This window comes from Sporothrix schenckii (assembly GCF_000961545.1).
Source record: "Sporothrix schenckii 1099-18 chromosome Unknown Cont42, whole genome shotgun sequence".
NCBI lineage: Eukaryota > Fungi > Ascomycota > Sordariomycetes > Ophiostomatales > Ophiostomataceae > Sporothrix > Sporothrix schenckii.
Window position 1 is genome coordinate 811,147 of NW_015971143.1, and position 19,738 is coordinate 830,884.

General features: G+C 56.3%; 9 protein-coding genes across 9 annotated transcripts; 3 read left to right on the plus strand and 6 right to left on the minus strand.

The window, feature by feature from the left end:
- Window positions 1-75: 75 nt before the first annotated feature.
- On the minus strand, window positions 76-2,287 carry SPSK_01517 (F-box and WD-40 domain protein CDC4; the record flags this gene model as incomplete). Its single annotated transcript, XM_016728428.1, has 3 exons — window positions 76-1,042; window positions 1,129-1,772; window positions 1,835-2,287. The coding sequence occupies 3 exons, from the start codon at window positions 2,285-2,287 to the stop codon at window positions 76-78; spliced, it is 2,064 nt and encodes a 687-aa protein (XP_016589786.1).
- Window positions 2,288-3,254: 967 nt separating this feature from the next.
- On the minus strand, window positions 3,255-3,689 carry SPSK_02031 (uncharacterized protein; the record flags this gene model as incomplete). The annotated part of the gene is made up of 1 exon (XM_016728929.1): window positions 3,255-3,689. One exon carries the CDS (start codon window positions 3,687-3,689, stop codon window positions 3,255-3,257), a length of 435 nt encoding a protein of 144 aa, XP_016589787.1.
- A 2,654-nt stretch (window positions 3,690-6,343) lies between these two features.
- Window positions 6,344-7,891, minus strand: SPSK_01683 (solute carrier family 39 (zinc transporter), member 9; the record flags this gene model as incomplete). Its single annotated transcript, XM_016728590.1, has 4 exons — window positions 6,344-6,533; window positions 6,612-7,694; window positions 7,765-7,781; window positions 7,859-7,891. 4 exons carry the CDS (start codon window positions 7,889-7,891, stop codon window positions 6,344-6,346), a joined length of 1,323 nt encoding a protein of 440 aa, XP_016589788.1.
- Window positions 7,892-8,619: 728 nt separating this feature from the next.
- SPSK_01630 (histone acetyltransferase 1) lies at window positions 8,620-10,357 on the plus strand (the record flags this gene model as incomplete). The annotated part of the gene is made up of 3 exons (XM_016728538.1): window positions 8,620-8,641; window positions 8,712-8,984; window positions 9,051-10,357. 3 exons carry the CDS (start codon window positions 8,620-8,622, stop codon window positions 10,355-10,357), a joined length of 1,602 nt encoding a protein of 533 aa, XP_016589789.1.
- Window positions 10,358-10,753: 396 nt separating this feature from the next.
- Window positions 10,754-11,971, minus strand: SPSK_01783 (pyrroline-5-carboxylate reductase; the record flags this gene model as incomplete). The annotated part of the gene is made up of 1 exon (XM_016728686.1): window positions 10,754-11,971. One exon carries the CDS (start codon window positions 11,969-11,971, stop codon window positions 10,754-10,756), a length of 1,218 nt encoding a protein of 405 aa, XP_016589790.1.
- Window positions 11,972-13,569: 1,598 nt separating this feature from the next.
- SPSK_02023 (uncharacterized protein) lies at window positions 13,570-14,038 on the minus strand (the record flags this gene model as incomplete). The annotated part of the gene is made up of 2 exons (XM_016728921.1): window positions 13,570-13,908; window positions 13,973-14,038. 2 exons carry the CDS (start codon window positions 14,036-14,038, stop codon window positions 13,570-13,572), a joined length of 405 nt encoding a protein of 134 aa, XP_016589791.1.
- Window positions 14,039-15,237: 1,199 nt separating this feature from the next.
- Window positions 15,238-16,782, plus strand: SPSK_01685 (uncharacterized protein; the record flags this gene model as incomplete). The annotated part of the gene is made up of 3 exons (XM_016728592.1): window positions 15,238-15,798; window positions 15,916-15,979; window positions 16,088-16,782. 3 exons carry the CDS (start codon window positions 15,238-15,240, stop codon window positions 16,780-16,782), a joined length of 1,320 nt encoding a protein of 439 aa, XP_016589792.1.
- A 420-nt stretch (window positions 16,783-17,202) lies between these two features.
- Window positions 17,203-18,215, plus strand: SPSK_01852 (CTD kinase subunit gamma; the record flags this gene model as incomplete). The annotated part of the gene is made up of 2 exons (XM_016728751.1): window positions 17,203-17,358; window positions 17,433-18,215. 2 exons carry the CDS (start codon window positions 17,203-17,205, stop codon window positions 18,213-18,215), a joined length of 939 nt encoding a protein of 312 aa, XP_016589793.1.
- Window positions 18,216-18,677: 462 nt separating this feature from the next.
- On the minus strand, window positions 18,678-19,303 carry SPSK_01973 (50S ribosomal protein l12; the record flags this gene model as incomplete). Its single annotated transcript, XM_016728871.1, has 2 exons — window positions 18,678-19,004; window positions 19,076-19,303. The coding sequence occupies 2 exons, from the start codon at window positions 19,301-19,303 to the stop codon at window positions 18,678-18,680; spliced, it is 555 nt and encodes a 184-aa protein (XP_016589794.1).
- Between the last annotated feature and the right edge of the window lie 435 nt (window positions 19,304-19,738).

A 19,738-nucleotide genomic window follows, 5' to 3' on the forward strand; every position in this document is an offset into this window, starting at 1 on the left:
TCCTCGAATGGGACGAGGAGAATATGGCAAATGCCAGCAATAGAACGGGACCCGATGCAGCCTAAAATCGCTCCGCTAGGCATCGTGGAAGAACGTCGAGTTGCCCTGCTGTAACGGCGCTGTCGCCGGTCCGGCGTCTCGCATATCAACGTCGTCGCCAGCAGGATCTCGCCGCGGGAGGCCCGACAGCGCCTGGGGCCGCCGGAAGTCGATCGCCAAGGCGCTCATAGGCCGCGGCGGCGAAGCGTCCGACGGTGGGTCCAAGGACCGCTGCGGCAGGGAGAGTGGTCGATCGCTGAGGACGTCGTCAGGTGGAGAGAACGACCAGACCTCCATGACAGTGCGGCCGCCACGAAGGGCCATAGCCACACACTTCTCGTCTTCAAATGCAACACGCCAGACTGCATCACCATAGGAAATCAGCTCGCGGACCATTTGGCCAGTCTTCAGATCCCACACCTTGACGCGGCCATCGCTGCCGCCGCTCACAACGCGTGTGTCGTCAAACTGCAAACTGGTGACGCTGTTATCGTGTGCGGCCAGGCGATGGATGGGGCAGAAGCGAGACAGCGACCAAACACGGACGGAGCCGTCAGAACCACCAGTCACAAGCGTGTCACCACGCATCTGCAGCTGGCCAACCAGAGACGTGTGGCCTTGGAGCACCGCCTGGCACTCGCCCGTGGCTGCATTCCAGATGCGCACGCTGGTGTCCAGGCTGCCCGTGGCAACCTTGACACCGTCAAAAGCGATGGCGTAGATTTGACTATAGTGACCCTGCAGTGTGTGGAGACACCGGCCCTCAGAGATGCTCCAAATCTTGGCAGTGGTGTCGTAGCTGCCGGAGACAACAATGTCCCCCTTTACTTCGAGGCAGCGCACGCTAGCTTGGTGGCCAACGAGGACGTTCTTGCAGAGGCCAGTGCGGATGTCCCATACGCGTAGCATGGTGTCACGGGAGCCCGAGATGGCCGTGTTTTCGTCAGACATCTTCAGGCAGCGAACCGTCGAGGTGTGGCCGCGGAGCGTGTGCACACATTGTCTAGTCGTGTTAGCCAGAGAAACAGTTGGGAGGGGGAGTGAAAGAACACGCGTCAGGTCTGACGAGAGAACGGTGGCTGGGCTTACCCTGTGAGAAGATTCCAGACACGGACATCGCGGTCGCAGCCACCACTGACGAGGGTGTCCTCCCAAGGCACCATGGCCCAGACGCCCATGACATGGCCCTGCAGCGTCTTCTGGTCCTCGCCCTCGGTGTTGAACACATGGATGCGCGCATTGTCCAGGGCCACAATAATGTACTTGGGAGTGAGATGCAGACTGGTCACCAGACCACCATCCTGAGTGATATTCTTGGTGATGGTCTGGCCCCCGGTGCGCCACGCAGCATCAACCAGGTATCGTTGCTTGAAATGGGACTTGTACGACCGCAGCCGCGGGCGGTTCTTGCTGCTGCTGGATGTGCCGCCATGTGTCGCACCATCCAGGCTGCGCGAGGTGGCCATGGGCACGTCATTCTCGGGCGGGGCCAGGGACGGCAGGTTGTGCGTCGGGAAGTCGCTGTCGGAAACACTGAGAGGGAAGGTCGTCGGCGTCTCTTCCCGGACGGGGGTGGGCGGCGCTGCCGGCTGGACCTCGGAGAGGCGGCGGTCGTAGTCGTGCTTCACGCACAGATTCTTCCACGTCACGTCGTCGCTGAGCAGATCACGCCAGCGTCGCGACACTTGGGAAGCACGGGCCAAAACCTTGGGGTCATCAATAAAGGAGAGGATCTAATGTGTGTTAGTGTGACAGGCCACGACAAGGGGCAAAAAGAAGGCGGGGGCACACGTACTCGTAAGCAGAGCTCGTCAGGCAAGCTTGTGAACGGGTCCTTCTTCAGGAGCGGGCTGACAAACTGATGAACAAAGCTCAGCTGCTGGCTGGTGCAAAGGTTCAACAGATCGGCCAAGAGACGCGTCCTCTGGGAGGCCGTGCAGCTCTTAAAGTGCTGGCGGATCTTGGAGTGGAAGAAATCCTCGTCCGCATTGGCGTCGCTCCAGTCCGGCTGCACATGGGACGGACCCGGCGAGGCAGCCGGCGTGGGAGGCGGCGGCGGCGACCCGGTCATGGTCTGGTCGTACTCGGCGGCAGGGGTGGTCATGCTTGGGGTCGGCGGTCCGCGTGGTGGCCGAACCTGGGCGGCCTTGACGACAGGGTTGGCCGAGGTGCTGAGAGCCAGCTCGTCCCGGGCAAAAGCACCGCCCCTCCGATCAGAAAAGCTAGGCGGTCTCTGGTAGCCGGACATTGTGTGTTTCTAGTCCTCCGTAGCGTGGGAAGAGGAGACGTGCGTGGCTGTGAGAGACGAAACACAAACTTGTTAGCATGTGAAGGACGTTGAATACGAATGACTCAAGGCTGTGGAGGCTACACAAAAGCAGAACGGAGAAAGTAAACTACACAACAAACATGCAAAGTGATGAGGCCAAAAAAGGAAAGCACGGCGCTGGAGGAAAGGAGCCATACAGACCTTGGGTCACCCAGGCAAGAGCTCCGTACCCGGATGCTCCTACTCTTGCTACGGAAGTAGCGACAGGAGATGTCAACAAGGACAACCAGGGAACAAACGGCCGATTTCAGGCCAAAAGTTGGGCAAGAACACAATGGCAGTGATCGTGAGGCAGGTGCAAAGGCGTCCCAAAGTCAAGTGTTGTTGGGCGTCAAAGGGCAGGAGTGGGCAGCGGCGGATATGACAAATCGTCTTAGGCTGGGCAGGAGCGACGAGGAACAAAGCGGTCGGTCTTGACAAACGTCAGCCAGGCGGGACCGTGAACGCGGGTCGTATGGCGAGCTGGCTCGAAACAGCAACGGGGAAATCGTCAGGTGGTCGATTCGGCAAAAGGGTACGGAGTATTGGTGGTCATCCGAGTGCAGTGAAGGTCCGGTCTGGAAGCGTACGAAATGCTAGGCGTATCTGGCGTGGAAGCAAGACAAAGGCGTTGGCGGTGTACGTTCAGAAAGACATTGGAATGGCGGAGATGGAAGACAGAAAAAGGAGGCCTCTTGGTTTGGAATGTCGTCGCGGAGAAACAAGAGGGGAGATCGAGGCGGTATGGCGGTTTTGGCCGCGTCTGGTCCAGAATGCAAAAAAGAGGCGATGCCCGTGAGTGCCGTCAATAACGTGAATTGTCGGTAACGTAACGAGGTGCAGTACTCGAGAAATGGGGAAAAGAGGAAGGAGGAAAGAGGAAGAGGAAAAAAGATAACTCCTGGTGTCAAACGTCGGGAAAGGGATTCGACGATGCAAGGGAAAAGAAAGGAACGGCAGAGCGTCGAAAACGTCGAATTGGCAGCGGCGGTAGAGCAAACGAGGGAGGAAGCAAAGTGATGAGAGGCAGTGGAGTGTGAGAGGGGAGACACAAAGGGGCGCGCACTAAGCGTCGGTGGGAAAGGGCAAGAGGACGGGCATGGTAGGCCAGAGCAGTGGGCGCGAAGACCTGCTTCCAGGCCTCGACCGACAGCCATATAACTCCATGGCGACTCTTTTTCGGTAGGCTAAGGGGAAGGAGCCATTTGGGGCCCATGCGGTAGAGGGGGACGGCCTGGCGAAAGGGGACAAAGAGCAACGAAAGATGAAAGGCTGGGTGGAGCCAGCTACATGAGCGAATCAGGGCGTGCGACTGGCCGCTGACGCTCGGGGGATGGTGCATTCTGGTGCATAACCCATTGTCAGGCGTGGGTCGTCGTTGGCTACTCCACTGACATCTCTGTGGGGGGAAGGAGAGCAAAGCAAGACACGCACGAAGCAAAGCCGCAGAAGGAAGCAATACGCAGCAAGTGTAAGACGCCATCGCTCATGATCTGATTTATCTCACGTCGTAGTTTGCGTTTACGAAGAACTTATGCTAGAGACACGGCTGGCAGGTGTGCGTGGCCGTTCAGCCCATAAACCACATGGGTCTCTACGATATACAGTGGATATCAAGGCATTCCGGTGCATGTACAGTCTGGGCGGCTAAGACGGGATCGCATCGTCCGTCCGGGGGAATCAATACCACGATCCCTTGCCTGTCTGCTGCGATGAGTTTTCATGGCGTCCTGCGCTACAGTGTACAACATGGGCGACCATGACGAGAGGGCCTGGCCAGAGTGTGTCCATGACTCCAGGCTCTAGGATGGCTGAGCCAGGGCCGGAGCGCCAACGGACACGGCACAAACGGGCAGAGAAGCAAGAAAGGGACGCCTTGGGAAAACATCGTGGGACTTGTACTAGGCATGAAGGGAGCTCCCATGACATTTCCGCAGGTAGATTGTCCCTCCGTAGGTGGATGCATTGTCTTGGAGACAAAGGTAATACGAGAAACCCAGGACAGAGGTTGGGGCACGGCGATCACCAGCATAGGGACCGAGCTCGACGTGCATCTGGCGGATGTGTCCAGGCGTGTTTCCATGTGCGCACACATACCTGCAAAATACAGACGAGATGTGCTCCCCCTGTGCATCCCTTTCTCATTTGCAGTCGATCAGGAACCAGGAGACCTCGACCAAAGGGTCAGGTGGAAGCAGCGACGCCGGTGAGGTAGAGATAAAAATAAAGACGAAAAGCTTGGGCTCGTAACTTATGCGACGTCAAGCACGAAAGGGCAATGTCAGAAGCGACGACAAGAAGTCACGTAGGAAGACGTCTGTGTCCGTCGCAGTGACCGGGAAGACTGAGATTTGTCTAGCCTCGTTAAAGCTCGCCCTGTCGACTCCACCCTCCCTTCTCATGTCGATGAAGGGAGAATACATTCGTACATGGAGAAAACCTCTTGAGACATCCTCTTGAAGGCCACCCATGCACCGAGACTTGAACCTCCAAGAAGACGTGCAGCTTGCGGCTCCACACCTCTGTCCGACTCGGCGGCTAGGAATCGCAAAGAGGGAGGCCGCGGAGCAGAAGCAAGACATGTTCGCTGCAGGGTGGCAATTGACATGTATTGCCCCCAGTCTGAGGTGTGCTAGGGCGTGAGCCGCGAGGGCATTTGAATGAGGAGGTGCAAGAAGGAGGAGCCACGAAATATCAGAAGTCTGATGGGATTGGCCAGTTTCGAATGAGGAAGGGGCAGGGCAAGAAGGGATCAGATCTGAGCAGGAGCGAAAGAGGGCAAAAGTAGCAACTCGCAGGAGACATTGTTAGGCTATGGGCTGGCAGGTGCGATGGGCGTCAATCGGAGAATGAAGGGGGGAAGGGGGAGGGCTGAAACGCACTATGCTCTGGCTCTGGGATACGGAGGAGCTGGAGGGAGTATAATTAGCAGCCGCAGAATGCGACACTCCAAGTCGCTGCTAAAGGACTCGAAGAGGACAGTATCTTATGTGTACGTTTTCCACATTATTACTCCATAGAGGCAGGTATCTTTTTGGCGGTAGCTGTGCCTCTTTTCTCGTTTTGCCACGGCCAAGTTGAAACAACGTAAGTCGTGTGTAAATAAATTCTTTACCTGCCTCCGTCGCCGTGTTTTATTTACATGAAATTAACCATCTGGCCAATGTCTCTTGTCGCTGCATCATGTGTCCGTGTTGATGAAAATCAGTATGAAATTTCTCGTGTGAATGAATTTACTCCGTACGTGGGTGACATTGTTGGTTCTATGGGCAATACTTAATTTACAAATCAAAGGATAAAAAATAGGAAATAAAAAACCCAGCAATAATAGTAAACAAGTGTATAGTCAATCATCAAATCTCGTTAAAACATAAAAACAGGGCGTGAATGAGGAACGGAAAATACCAGACGATATCTTCTGCTACAATAAATCCTACTGCGCACACAAAGATGCAACCATGAGCTTGACGAGCAATACTTTTGATTTACACAACTACCCAACGTAGCACAGCCGAAACTGTCACCAGCTCGCTTGGTAGTTAAATATGTATAACTTTGTCTAATGAAAACGATACCGACACACGTCACTTGTCATACACATACTGCAAAAAAAGCAAACAAAGAAGAAACCAGAGGAATCAACAGAACAGAACACCCCATGCGCCGATAACAAAGCCAACCATAAATGGGGTGCCAAGACAAAGCAGAACAATGACGAGGAAGGAAGTAAAAGAAACGCCATGTGAAAATAATATAAAAATGTGGCGTATCGTGAATCGTGCCGCCACTCTGCGGCGCACTCAGTTTTCAAGTTTCCTTATTGGAGCTGCCCGACGGTAACGGCGAGAGCGGCATCACGGCACGATCACGGCCCTAATCCTATACAACGGACCGCCTTCGACCATACCGCACGCCAAAGACCAACACGCTCGGGCAGTAGATTAGGGTTGCAAAGACACAAGCGTACACAGCCAACATCAGCCAGAAAACCCACCCCTAGTGGTGGTGACCAAACTGCGTCAGCAACGGCAGCAGCATGCCGGCGATGGTAGCCAGCGTGTCACGCATCTGCGGCCGGCTCTGTTTGCGCTGTGCCGCCAGGGTCGCGGCGTCAGCGTAGCCATTGCCGAGCGAGTGGTGGTCGTGCGCACCGGTCTCCTCCTGCATTGCCTGCATAGCCACGTATCTGGTTTGTTAGCATGACGGACAGGGGAACAAGTACAAAACTCAACTAGGGGGACACAGGACCGCCACCCAAACTCACAGGAAAGTGCCTGCCGAGAAAAGCAGGAGCATGCCCGTCCACCACTGCCCGCGCTCGCCCTCCATATTGCCGCCGCCCAGCAGCGTGATCAGGATGTATGTCCCCAGCGCACCAAACGGCGCCGCCAGACTGAACACCACGAGGTGGCCCCGGGCGGCCCGTTTCGACAGCCCGTGCTTCAGCAGCACCGACGTCAGACCAAACGCCGCGGGCGCCTTGTGCACCATGATGGCCACAAAGATCACCAGCCCCAGCTTCATGTCCTCGGTCGTCGCCGATGCACCCATGGCAATGCCGTCGGCGGCCGCGTGGATCACGAGACCGACTGTTGTTGCCAGGCCGCGCGACTGCCGCGGCGTCGGTGTCAGCGATCCCAGGAACCCTTCCTCCTCGAAGCCCTCGTCGTTGTCGCCAGCCACGCTTGACGAGGCCAGGTTGTCGAGGCTGATGTGGCGCGTGGCGGGGCCCGACTGCAGCTTGTCGACAGCGTGGCGCGGCAGGCGATCAATGAGGAACATGAGCACGAAGCCCGTGACGAGGGCGAAGCCAATAAAAAACGTCGGCAGGGACCGCGGTTCGTCCGTCGCAGCCGGCGCGGCAGCACCCTCCTGCTTCTGCTTGGACTTGCCAACGCCTTGATGGTGCTTTTTCGGATCTGTGGAGGTCTCGCCGTCGCCGCCGCCCGTTCCGGGTGCCGTGCCACCAGGCATTTCTTCGTCGTCTCGGCTCGACGCCTTGGCGGAGGACCGTACCACTGCCGCGTGGATCGCACGGTTGTCGGCACTGCGGAGACCGAGGATGTCGCCGAGCGCATTGTCGCCATTGACTGAGCGAGCAGCGACAATTGTCGCTTCAGGAACGGACCGGCTGCTGAGCAAGGACATGAGTCGTGCATTGTGTTTGGGGCTTGCGGCGACCGAGCCGGGCGGGTTAAGCATCGGGTTCGCAATGGCCTCGACGCCTTCGGGGATGATGACAATAAGCGAGGTGCCGACGAGAATGCCGACGCCTATACTGGATATGAGCCGTAGCTGCGACTGCGAGAGGGTCATGGACAAAGGAAGAGCGCCGGCGAGAAATGATCTGTGTGATGAGGTTAGTACCGGAGGTAGCAAAGGACGTCGACTGCCACACTTCTTCTCGAGGGACATACGCAAATGTCATGACGGCCTGTGGCAGGAGAAAGAGACTGGTTAGCAGCAGGACGGACAAGATACATTGAGTGATGGAATAAATGGCCGACGTACGCAGAGCGCCAGAAGAAGAAACAGCCCGCCCATGGTGCAGGCTCGCCTTGGCGGCGGACAGACGACAGTGTGAGCAGGCGTGTGCCAATCTAGTTAGTGCCAGAGCGCGAGGCCGTGATATATGCCCGGAAACACAGCCGTGTGCGAGGAGATTTGGCACGCGGCGGTGGGATCGAGAGCTTCGTGAAGCTTCAAACCCCTTCGAGCACTGTGGAGCGCAGCTGGAAGGGAAGCGTCTGGCTGGAGATAATCTGCACTGATATATGTATCCGATGCTTGCCGATCGCATGAACAAAAGACAGCATGGAATGGCCGTCAGCCGTGTCGGTTGCGGTGCGAACGATGGCTCCGTTGACGATGCGCAGAAAGGTGAGGGCAGTCAAATGGTTCGAATATGGTATCAGTGCTACGTAGCCCCTGGAAACTCGGATTATGTGGGCATAAAAACCGTGTCTAAACAGAAAGCGCACCCGTGCAGCTAGCCAAAAAGGGACTAGTGCCGAACATCAGCTCCTTCCGTGTCTTCTGGTCAATTAACACTCAACGCGGTTTCCTAGTCCATCGCGACTCGCGTTTCGACATTTTTTAGAGACTGCGATTTGCATCGACGCCTGACCGTCTCACGACACACTTGAGGAATCTGGAACATTTCGAGTTTGCGACCTGCGCAAGGTTAAAGGAACATCGAAATTGGAGTTATCGAACACTGCCTCGCACCGAAAAGCAGACTGCGGGCTCGCTGTGGGCTCCCAATCGCCAATATGGAGCATTCTTACGACGAATGTAGGTGACGACATTGTAATGTCGGACTGATCTTTGTTCACAATGACATGTCACTGACACTGGCCTGCAGGGGTTTCCAACGCCAACGAGGCGCTTGAGATCAGCCTTGTCCAGCCTGCCCCGACCGGCCTGCGCTCGATTGCATCCTTCAACCCCAAGTTCACATACTCCATCTTTGGCGACGAGGAGACCGTCATCGGATACCAGGGCCTCAAGATCAGCCTGCGCTTCAATGCGTCCGACATGCGGCCGAACCTTCAGGTGACGTCGACGAAGAAACTCAAGACGGGCGAGATCGAGCCGACCGATATCCGGACCGTTCTGAAGGGATACCTCGTCGATGGTAAGTACCTCGCGTGCACTGCGTATGGCGGCATGGCAACACAGTGCTGACGCATGACCTCCTCAGTTGCCTTCCAGAAGCTTTCCGAGTTCGAGCAGGCTATCAAGCAGACACCGGGTGCCAACTACACACCCCCCGGCGAGCGCATCCGCACATTTGTCGGCAACGACGGCCGGTACGAAATCTGGAAGGGCACGCTGTCAGACCCCGCTGTACTGCAGCTTGTCAAGCGCGTCGAGATCTTTGTGCCATTTTTCATCGAGGGCGGCACTTTTATTGCCAAGGAAGACGCCACGTCCCATACGGTCGACTCGGCTGATCGCTGGTCCATTTTCTTCCTGTACCGCACACGCCAGCTGCCCGGCTCAGCTGACTTGTATGAGCACGAGTTTGCCGGCTACTCGACTGTGTACCGCTTCCTGCTGCCCGTTGGGCCGGCCACGCCGCCACGGAAAAAGGCAGCAGCCACCACAGGCGACACAGATGCATTTGCTCTGCCCCCCAGCGACGACGAGGGCCACCAGACGACTTCGTTTGCCCTCGCCAAGCTGCCGTGCCGCTCGCGCATCTCGCAGTTTATTATTTTGCCGCCCTTCCAGGGCAAGGGCAACGCCGGCCGGCTGTACAGCGCCATCTTTGACGAGTACCTCAACGAGCCACAGACGACCGAGATCACAGTCGAGGACCCCAACGAGGCGTTTGACGATCTGCGCGACATTGCCGACCTGGCGTACGTGTCCAAGCTGCCGGCTTTTACCGACGCTGTGCATGTCAACAAGGCAGTCAAGATCCCGCGGACAGGGCCCTCGCCACGCAACATTGTCGACACCGCAGCGCTCGAGACGCTGCGGCACACGACAAAGATTGCACCACGGCAGTTCAACCGCGTGGTGGAGATGTACTTGATGCAGAAGCTGGCGCCGGCAGTGCGGCCGACCCTGGAAGAAGAAGATGAAGAGAACGAGGAAGACGACGGCGGCGACGAGGACGCTGGTGGCAAGGGCAAGTCGATCGCGGCGGCTGTGGCTGTGGCCAGCAGCAAGGGCAAGAGTGCCGCGGCCGCTCTGCCGCCCGCCACCGCAGAACAGGAGCACGAGTACAAGCTGTGGCGCCTGTTTGTGAAGCAGCGGCTGTACCGGCACAACAAGGAGATCTTGGGCCAGCTGGAGCGGTCGCAGCGCATCGACAAGCTGGAGGAGACGCTGGTCAGCGTCGAACTGGAGTACGCGCGCATTCTCAGCATGTTTGAAAGCCGGTCCAAGTTGGCAGCCGATCAGCAGGTGTCCGTCAAGCGGAAGCTGTCGGCAGAGGACGAGAAGGAGGCGGCTGCGGTGCAAAACGGCAGCAAGCGGGCGCGCGTGGAAGATGCATGAAAGGAGAGCGAAGTGTGGTGAAGGACGACGGCGAGCTTGACAAAAGGGAAAATGGGGGGATTCGTTTGGCTGGCGTTATGATTTTGATATGCATGCTCATTTTTTTGTTCTGTTTTGCTCCATTGGTGGGGATTAGGTCTGGCCGTGCCACTTTCATATCTGCTTTCGCATTTGATTTTATCCTTAGCATCTGCAGAAACAATACCAAACCATACAAACCATCTCAACATGCATGCGCATAGAGGAAGTACGTCAATCTGTTGTATTGATATTCAAAAATCTAATGTGTCTATAGGGATCTAAACTTGGAACAAAAGAAAGCGGACTCCAAAATTATACTGTTACAAGTATCATACAGGGAAACGGCGAAAAATAAGAGGGCACGGCACAACTTGCCTACTTGCCCTCCTGGACGGCCACGGCCGTCGCCTCGCGCACGGCACGCGCAATCGTGCTACGCACGCCACCCTCTTCCAGCGTCAAGAGACCCTGGATCGCGCAACCGCCGGGCGTGCTGACACGGTCCCGCAGCAGTGCCGGGTGCTCGCCATTTTGCAACACCAGGCCGGCCGCGCCACGCATCGACTGCGCCGCCAGCAGCTGCGCCTCCGCGCGCGGCAGACCCATGGCGACGGCGCCGTCAATGGCGGCCTCGAGCACGAGAGCAAAGAACGCGGGACCAGCAGTGCCGAGGGCGGTGCATGCCGCAGCCGACGATGCAGCCACACGGTCGACGGTCGCCAGGGCACGGGTGCCGGGTCCGGCCACGGCGCGGCGGGACGGGTGGTGCACGACGCTGCCGATGCGGCGGAAGATCCACGTGACGAGAGCAGCCGTCTCGGCCGGCAGAGGGCCTGTGGCCGACGACGTGTCCACGACGGTCATGCTCTCGCCAATCAGGCTGGCTGCGTTGGGCATGGCTCGCACGATGCAGCAGCGCGCCTCCGCCTTCGGCGAGGTGGCCGTGAGAGCGGACGATGCGTCCGCAGTTTCAGAGGCATCGTCATGCAGATACAGATAATCCTCGATCTGCGCGACGGTCACGCCCTGGCAGATGCTAATCAGGAGCTTGCCCTGGAGGGCGCGGGCCATGCCCGGGCTAGCGAGCAGGCCAGGCGCCTCGGATGCCTGGCAGGCCAGGAGCACGACACCGGCCTGCTGGACAGCGGCGACGTTGTCGTCGACCACCACCTTGACGACGGAGGAGTGCGCCCAAAGGGCAGCCCGCAGGCGCTTGGCCGCCTCGGGGCGGCGCACGCAGGCCAAAAAGTGCGTGGGCAGACGCTCCGGCATTTCTTCGGTGGCCGCAGCAGCAGCTGAGGCGGATGCTGATGACGAGGTACCGTTGGCCGGTTGCGACGCCGTGTAGAGCGCGGACAGCGACGACACCGAAGCAGACGAGGTGACGACCTGCAGGGGCCGCGGGGCGTCCAAGTCGGCGAGCTCGGTTAGGATGCCCGAGAGAATTGCAATGCCCATGGTTCCACAGCCGAGGACGGCCAATGTGAGGTGGTCAGGCGTCGACGACGACGAGACGGAGCTTGCCGACGACATGACAGCAGCAGAGGCGTTGGAAGCGCCCACGATGGGCAGGTTAAAGGTGGTGGCGGGCATTATGAGTTGGAGAAGGGTTCGCTTGAGGAGAAAAAGAGGAGAGATAAGTCGTCTGGAGGTTCGAGCATGAGGAAGTGACGATGTGATGGGCTGGGTGGAGAGCTGTGGGACATCTGAGGAAGGAATGAACGATGGTTGTGTTGTTGATACCGGGAAGGAGCACAGGGGAGACAATAAGGAAAGAGGGTAAAAGAGAAGTGGACAATGAAGGGAAGGTGCGATCAGGACTGAGCTGCGTACTCGTCTTTATATACGATCACAATACGGAAAGTTGCTACCCTACGACGGAGCACGGCATTATCACAGGCCACAGGACCAGGTGAAAAGTGCCGCACGAGCTGACAAGCTTGTGGTCTCAAAACAGGAGGTAAACAAGCCAAAACAAGACAAAAGCACAGGCCAGTTATGGCCGAGAGACGAAGTGATAAAAGACATGCGAAAAACGAATAAGGATGATGAAGAAAAGAAAAGGGGGCCCAAAACAGGGGCCGTTGCGAGATAAAAGCAGGCCAGTCTCGGTGACGTTCCGTCTTATTTTCTTCCCTCCCGTAATTCCACAGTCTTTTAATTTCGTCCATTCTTCCAGTTCTTCCATGGCTTCTGTTTTTTCTTCTTTTCGTTTTCTATTCGTTCTTCCCATCGCCTTCCACGCCTGTTTGGGCCACACTGCGCACGCGACGCCCCATGCGGCCTTATATTGTGTGGTCGGTTTCACCGAGTAGCCCGCTTTTTGCGTCTTGTCACCCCGGGAATCACCAGTGGAATCACCCGTATGGTATTTTACAGTGGGCCCAGCGGCTGGACCGCGCCGTGGGATGACAACCGAGCTCCCTAAATAGGCAGTCACCCATGCGACAAGGGTTGGGATTGGGCAGGAAAGGACCGGATTGGTGCTGGGGAGAGGGAAAGGAGGGCGCATTGCGGCGTAATTCACAGCACACGGCTGTGCCAGATTGAAACAGAATCCACAGACTCTGAAAAGCCACTTTGAAGGACTTCACACCGTGACACCGTGGTTTCCGTCCTATTCCCACACACTCGAATTCTGATCGTCATGAAATACAGTGTCTGTAATTGCGGGAGAAACCGGAGAAATGTGCGTTTTTCTGTATAATCTGGCGAATGTTCCTGGCTTTGATGAAGGAGGGCGTTTCAAATTGGTTTAGTACAAGAGTGCGGAGTTGTAGAATGCACGTCGACGAAAGTCGTTCCATATCCAGCCAGGGTGCAGAGTATCACTAGGAAAAGCCAAAGTATGTTGTAGCTTCAAAGTATGTCGTATCTTGTACTAGCATTTTCTATTTAAGTAGTTCGCAAATTCGCAAACGTAGAGAAGCAAAAACGAGTCAGAAAAGCAAAATCTCAAGAAAGACAACACATATGAGACCATCCAGTCCCCATTCCTGGCCACAACAAGTGGCTTCCTCCGGGGCACATATACCGGCAAATCTGACTTGCTACCATCCCTGGCATGGGCTCCTTTTGGTAACGGACTGGTTGTGGTCGACTCTGGTCCTTCTGTCGCGGGGCATGAAATCGGTTGCTTCTTGATACATTAGCTCGGCCATGGAAAATGGATGGCTTTTGGGTTTGTTGCCCTATTTTGATTTCCATTTTCTTGTCGGGTCATGATAGACGACACGGACCTTGTTCCTAAGCGAGTCCACTTTCTGCCATTCCTCCTTCTTCCAGTGGTAGACGGCTCGGACCGCTCCTGGGGCGCCTCTGATGAAAGGCCGCCCACCCTTTATGACAGTATACTCATGGAGTGCTCCTTCTAGCTCGAGAGCATTTTCTTCCCTGTTTTTGTGAGTCTTTGGGTAGGAAAATGAACTGGCATATGGGGTGTTCCTCACGTATTGTAACTGATTATACACGTCACGCCACCGTAGGCATCGGTTCTCGTTGTCTGCAGGGAGATTCTTGCAGACGAAGTACTGTGAAAGAGTTAGTTATGTGTATTCTTAATAAAAAGTAGCATGAGAGGGGGGGGACACGAACGTAGTCGTAGACATGTGGCGATGTTTTTGGCATTGCAATGCTGATTTGGTCGAACTTCTTTGACATAATAGAAATGTCTGTATGTAGGTGCTGTGATTGTGTTTCTTTCAGTTGAATGGATGTGAAAAATACAGACAACAACACGACTTCATTGGGAGGCATCGCCACTTAAGTGTTGCTGGCCGGCCTCCGTGTTGTTCTTCATCTGTATCATGACATTGTCCGCCTTGTTCATCTTTCGTCTCAAACACCGCCACCCTGGTGGTCAATTCTCTACAATGTTTCTACTCAGCCAAATCTTTGTTTTATATGGACGATTTTGTGATGCACCTACATAGTAAACGCGTCAAGTGAGATACAAAAATAGAGCGGTGAGGAGCGTTTCTACAGCCCCGGAATATGATAGAACGAGATGAGATTGATGGACTTTGAAAGGCGAAGGGCGCAAGCCATCACAAACTCTTAGCAGATACGGAAAAACGAACAAGCCATCCTTGTTTGGCCCTGCGCATTTGGTCCTGCGCATTGTGCGTCGTACTTTGCATGATTTGGGACCATTGCCGCATGAGTTCTGGCGCACGATATGTCATATCATTTTCGATGTCTTTTGCATGCCTTCTCTTTCATTTTTGTATAAAATTTTTTTATATACGCACATCATTGATGGGATAGGATAAGGAAACAAAATGGCCACGCTGCATTTCCATATCGTTTTCAACCCCTGATATATGATTTCTCATTTCATCCTCGTTTCGCTCTTCGTCTGTTTTGTTCTATCACATGTTTGGATGTGGATGAGACGCGGCGAAAAGAGTACAGCCAATCAGCTTACACGGCGACTCTCAATGGCGAAAACGTGGCCGAATCAACTGAACAGAGTAGTGCATCTGGCTCAAAATGAACAAGAGTACAGAGGAAATACGACGTCAGGCATTACCGAATACTAAATGAAAATTCCGCGTTTAAATCCAAATACGGCAGGTGTAGATCCTCGTTCCCCCTCCTTCTTCCTGCCGTCCCTGTTCTTCTTCTGTTTATCTCTTTCAACTACATCATATCATCGACGTTGACAACTGTGTAAATGACCAACAATGCCCGTCATCGAGCTGCTGATCTACTCCGAACCCTTGACAACATTTTAGCCAAGTTTTTTGCCAAATCCCTCCAACCCCACCATCAAACTCATTTCTCACCACCTAGAGCTTCCCTTCATAGTTTTCCCACACTTCCTTTTTACAACTGCTGCTCCTTTTCTTCCCTTCATCATGTCCGCTGTTTCTGAAAAGTCCATCGAGCCTGCCACGGCCGGATCTGTTGAGTATGCAAGACAGCATATGGACGCCGACACCAAGGCGCTCGTCACAAAGTTGGTCGGCGAGGATGGCCTGGACAAGTTCCTCGCGTCTGGCAGAGTCGACGGCACTGTGTTCAAATACATCGCCGATGCCCACGACCACAACCGCTATATTGTAGCGGAGTTCAAGCATATCTTTGCCGATATGATCATTGCTGCGGCGCCTCAGGCGGACCAGCGGACGCTCAGTGTCACTGCGAAGGTCCAGCCAGACGTGTACATCTCGCCAGCTGCGGCGGCGGCGGCGGCGCTCATTGACAAAAAGTGCCCTTCTCCCCGGGATGGCACGGAGCTTACAGAAGACAATGTCCCCAGGGACGATGGCGGCATGGAACTCTATCTGTTTGAACTGTGGACCGTCTTCTTGCATGCCGTCAAGATAGTCCCATACGACAACCCTCTCCAGTACGAGCTCATGGGCTTCCTCAGGAGCCTTGGCTCAAAGTCCAGAGGAACTGTGCGTGTGTGGGAGGTGAGTTTTCTTTTCCCTTTTCTCACTTACCTGAATGGAAGCAGTGCTGGGAGGCGTAAATAAGAAGGAGAAACTGACCCGAAACTCTCACAATCGTCCTGTCGTCCCTTCATGAAGAAAGAATTCAATCTCTGGACTGACTTTCCGCTGCTTGGTGCCGTGGAGCGGGAAGAATGGATACGTGAGCAACATCGTCCTATACTACCTGTGCCTTTTTCATCTTCAATTTTGAGTACTGATACGCAAGCCTCTTTTTTTTGTCCCTGGCGACCACTTCACACAGCCGCAGATTTGAAAGCCCACGACGTGGTGCGTTGCATGGAACAAGGCCATCGGGACAGGCTCGACGACGAACGAAGGCGCTTTGCATTGTATGAGCAGCAATGGATCAGCTTTTCCACGTTCCAGGCGCGCCGGATCGCAACGGACCCCGAGGCCGGCTTCGGCTGGCTGTTGTATGGCTTCATAGACACCGCCCAGGCTGTCGAGAAGCCTCCTCCTCCGCAGCCGGACGGCCCCGACGACGTCATCGGCGCGACACACCAACGGGCTTTTGCGTGCGCTGTGCGTGTTGCGTGCCACTGGATGCTGCTCACAGGAGGAAAACTCTACCGCTGGACCATCCGCGACATTGACGACAACCTGGACAACGGAACGGCTCGCTTCTGTGACGAGATGTCCCTCCGAATGATGCGTAAGAACATGTACGAGCTGTACGTGACGAGCGGCGGCACGGAAACTGGGAAACACGGCCCACGCTGGCTGTTTTGGCAGAAGCGCTTCGAGACGCTGGGGTCCAGCGATGCAAGCGACCCGAACAGCGGCACACGGCTGGGCCTCGACGATGATCTGCGCACAGTGGCACGTCTGACTGCCGAGCGCATGGTTGGGTACCAGGCGCAGGTCGACGCCGAGCTTTCTGGGAAGGCTGAGAAGGCCGAGAAGGCCGAAAAGGCCGAAAAGGCCAAGGGTGCCAATGAGTGACGAAGGACGGGAATAATAAGATGGAACGAGGATAATTGGTAGGAGGTAATTTATATCAGGGTGGGCGTAGATGTTGGCTATTGCAAGCATATAGCGCGTGTGCCTGAAACCCGCTGTTGGCAAACTGAGAGTCCGCTGAGGTAGCCTGCAACTGGCTGTTTAGTTGGAACGACTCTCCAAATTTTAGGCTTAATAGCCGCCTGGAGCAAGTATAGTGGGGAGACTCAGTGGAGATTTCGGGCGACTATGCCGGCCAGGCGTATCTTAGGCTAGTGACGCAGTAAAAGAATATTCGACCAACCATAATTGCCAGCTTCTTGCTCCAACATCGCATCGCATCACGACCTCGCGGCGACGTGAAAACGACCGTCAGCACGCACGCCGTACACACTCGCGCACGAGTATTCACCACTGCGAACGATGGCGGACCCGTTCGAGGTGCGCGTGCGCTTCAGCGCGCAGCTGCAGAACCTCAACGCCTCGGTCAACTCCGCCCAAAAGGCCGCGGCCTATGCGCTCAAGTACAAGGACATGGACGAGGACCTGCACTCATGCATCATCGAGCAGCTCGAGAAGGTGGGGTGACACCGTGCAGGCCATCTGTGTCCGACCTCCGGCCTGATCACCGGCTAACTGACCTGTGTCTGCAGCCCCAAACGGCCCTTAACAAACGCGCCAACATTATGTACTTTATTCAGCACTTTCTCGAGCTCGCCCAGCGCGAGGGCCACAATGACTACGTCGGCATGATCCAGCGCGACATTATCCGCGTCGTCGATGCCGTGGCCCCGGAGAGCGGCCAGGGCGCCGCCAACGTCAAGGTCGTGCGCCGCGTGCTGCAAGGCCTGCAGCAAAAGGGCTTTCTCGAAGCCCAGGCCGTGACCGAGATCGAGGAGGTCCTCAAAGAGCGCGAGACCGACCTGCTGTCGCCCGTCCATGCGGGGACGGAAGGTGCAGGCGGACTGGCGAACGGCGAGGCCCGCGGCGCGTCGGGCGCACCAAGCGGCGAACGGGGCAGCGGCGATGTCATGGACGTCGACGGCCAACCGCCGTCACAGACGGTCCCCTCGCGGCGACACAACGGACGTGGCGGCGGCAGCGGCGGCACGGACCACGGCGGTGGCGGCGACGGGAGCGGTGCGGGGGGCGGTGAATCGGCCGTCGAGCCCCCGCGCCGGCTCGACAAGCGGCAGATTGAGGAGCGCATCGAAGAGGACCGCGAGCGGCATAAGCGCCTGCGCGAAAGCATCTGGGCCGTCCCCAAAGGCCAGGATGCGGAAATGTGGCGGCTGTGGGAGGAGACGAGCGACCTGGGCGAGGATGACCACCTGATGGGCGAGGAGGAGGAGGCCGAGCGCGAGCGGGCGGTGCAGGCGAGCTGCCTGCATCGTGCCGAGGCCGCACCGTCCGCCGCAAACGGGAAGGCTGCATAGTCGGGCTGGGTGATGTGATTGCTTGTCTGTTTGCACTGTCTTTCTTATGACGGCGTTCTGGTGCTCTTTGTTGGCTTGGTTTGGGTCGGTGCATGGTCTGCGGGATACACCTGGGCTTGGAAACGTGTTTTGAGATTCGCCTGCTTCTTTTCTGAGCCGTTCGTTGCGCGACACGGCTCTCGTGCTGGTCATTGTTTGCGTATTTGTTAGTTGTCCTCGATACCAAACTGTTTTTGGAGCTCCTCTGTTCTCGTCGTAGGTGGATGTCACTGTCACAAGGCCCCGTGATAGATAGAAGATGGTATTCCAATTTGGAGTACAGTTGCTTAATGTTACATGGCTTGCCGCGTCATATATGCTGTTTCTGGTATACAATGCGTTTATGCGGCCCTTTGTGCCGCTCCCGTTTCCGTCCCCATCCTCATCATCGCCAAGGAGTCAGTCGCCACTGCTGTCCCTCCCTTAGTCCATGGTTACCACGGCGCCCAGCTCCTTGAGCGTCGCAATGATCTTCTCGGCCTCCTCCTTCGGCACCGACTCCTTCATCATCTTGGGCGCGCTCTCCACGAACTTCTTGGAGTCCACCAGACTCAGGCCCAGCAGGCTCTTGATCTCCTTGATGACCTTGGGCTTCGAGCCCGCATCAAAGCTCTCCAGCTTCAGCGTGAACAGCGACTTCTCGGCCGCTGCCGGTGCCTCGTCCTCCTCTGCGGCCTCGGCGGCCGCTGCAGGTGCTGCGGGGCCCGCCGCGAAGCCACCAATCGGCAGGTCGGGGATGTTCAGCCGGGTCTAACAGTTCAATTAGTACGGAGTCGTCCGGCAGTATGTATAACCCTCGTCCTCCGCCAAAACTCTCCCACCTTTAAGCTCGACACCAGGCTGGCCGTCTCGAGGAGCGTCAATTGGCTGATCTGGTCGACAATGGTGGCAATCTTGGGGTCGACGGCAGCTTCCGTCGAGTTGTTCCGCCGTGCGATGCGCCGGGGAGCGACGCCGAAGGACGCCATGGCGCCGCTCGGGCGGACGAGGCTTGCCGTCCGGAGCTGTTGTGCGCAGCGCTGGGCTGCGTAGCGGCAGGTCATCGACATTGTGAGGGGTGGGTGGGGAGAGACGACGCGGGAAACAGAAGAACTGAGAGTCGATATCGAAAAACAAAGACGGAGAAAAAGAGATGCGATGGTGCGCGAGGGCGGAGGTTGTGGTCGCGGGTGTGGTCGCGTGGCGTCTGAATGTCGACTGAATCGGCCGACGTTGAAAAAAATTAAGGGATTTTTCCGCTGTTCGCATTGGCCTGCCGTGATTGGCTCGCTGGAGTCCAGTGGGGCACCTGGCAGCTTGCCAGCTCTTTTGGTGATGGAAAGCGCGACCGCTCTTATCGATAAGGCCAACTGCCCGGCAGAAAAAAAAAAAGCAGCAGTAGCGACCCTGCGTCCAATGCGTGCCTGCCCCAAATTCGGCCTACTTTGCATCACCAAAACGGCCGCCAAAAAAGTTGCATGCAACGGGACAAAACATGACATAAC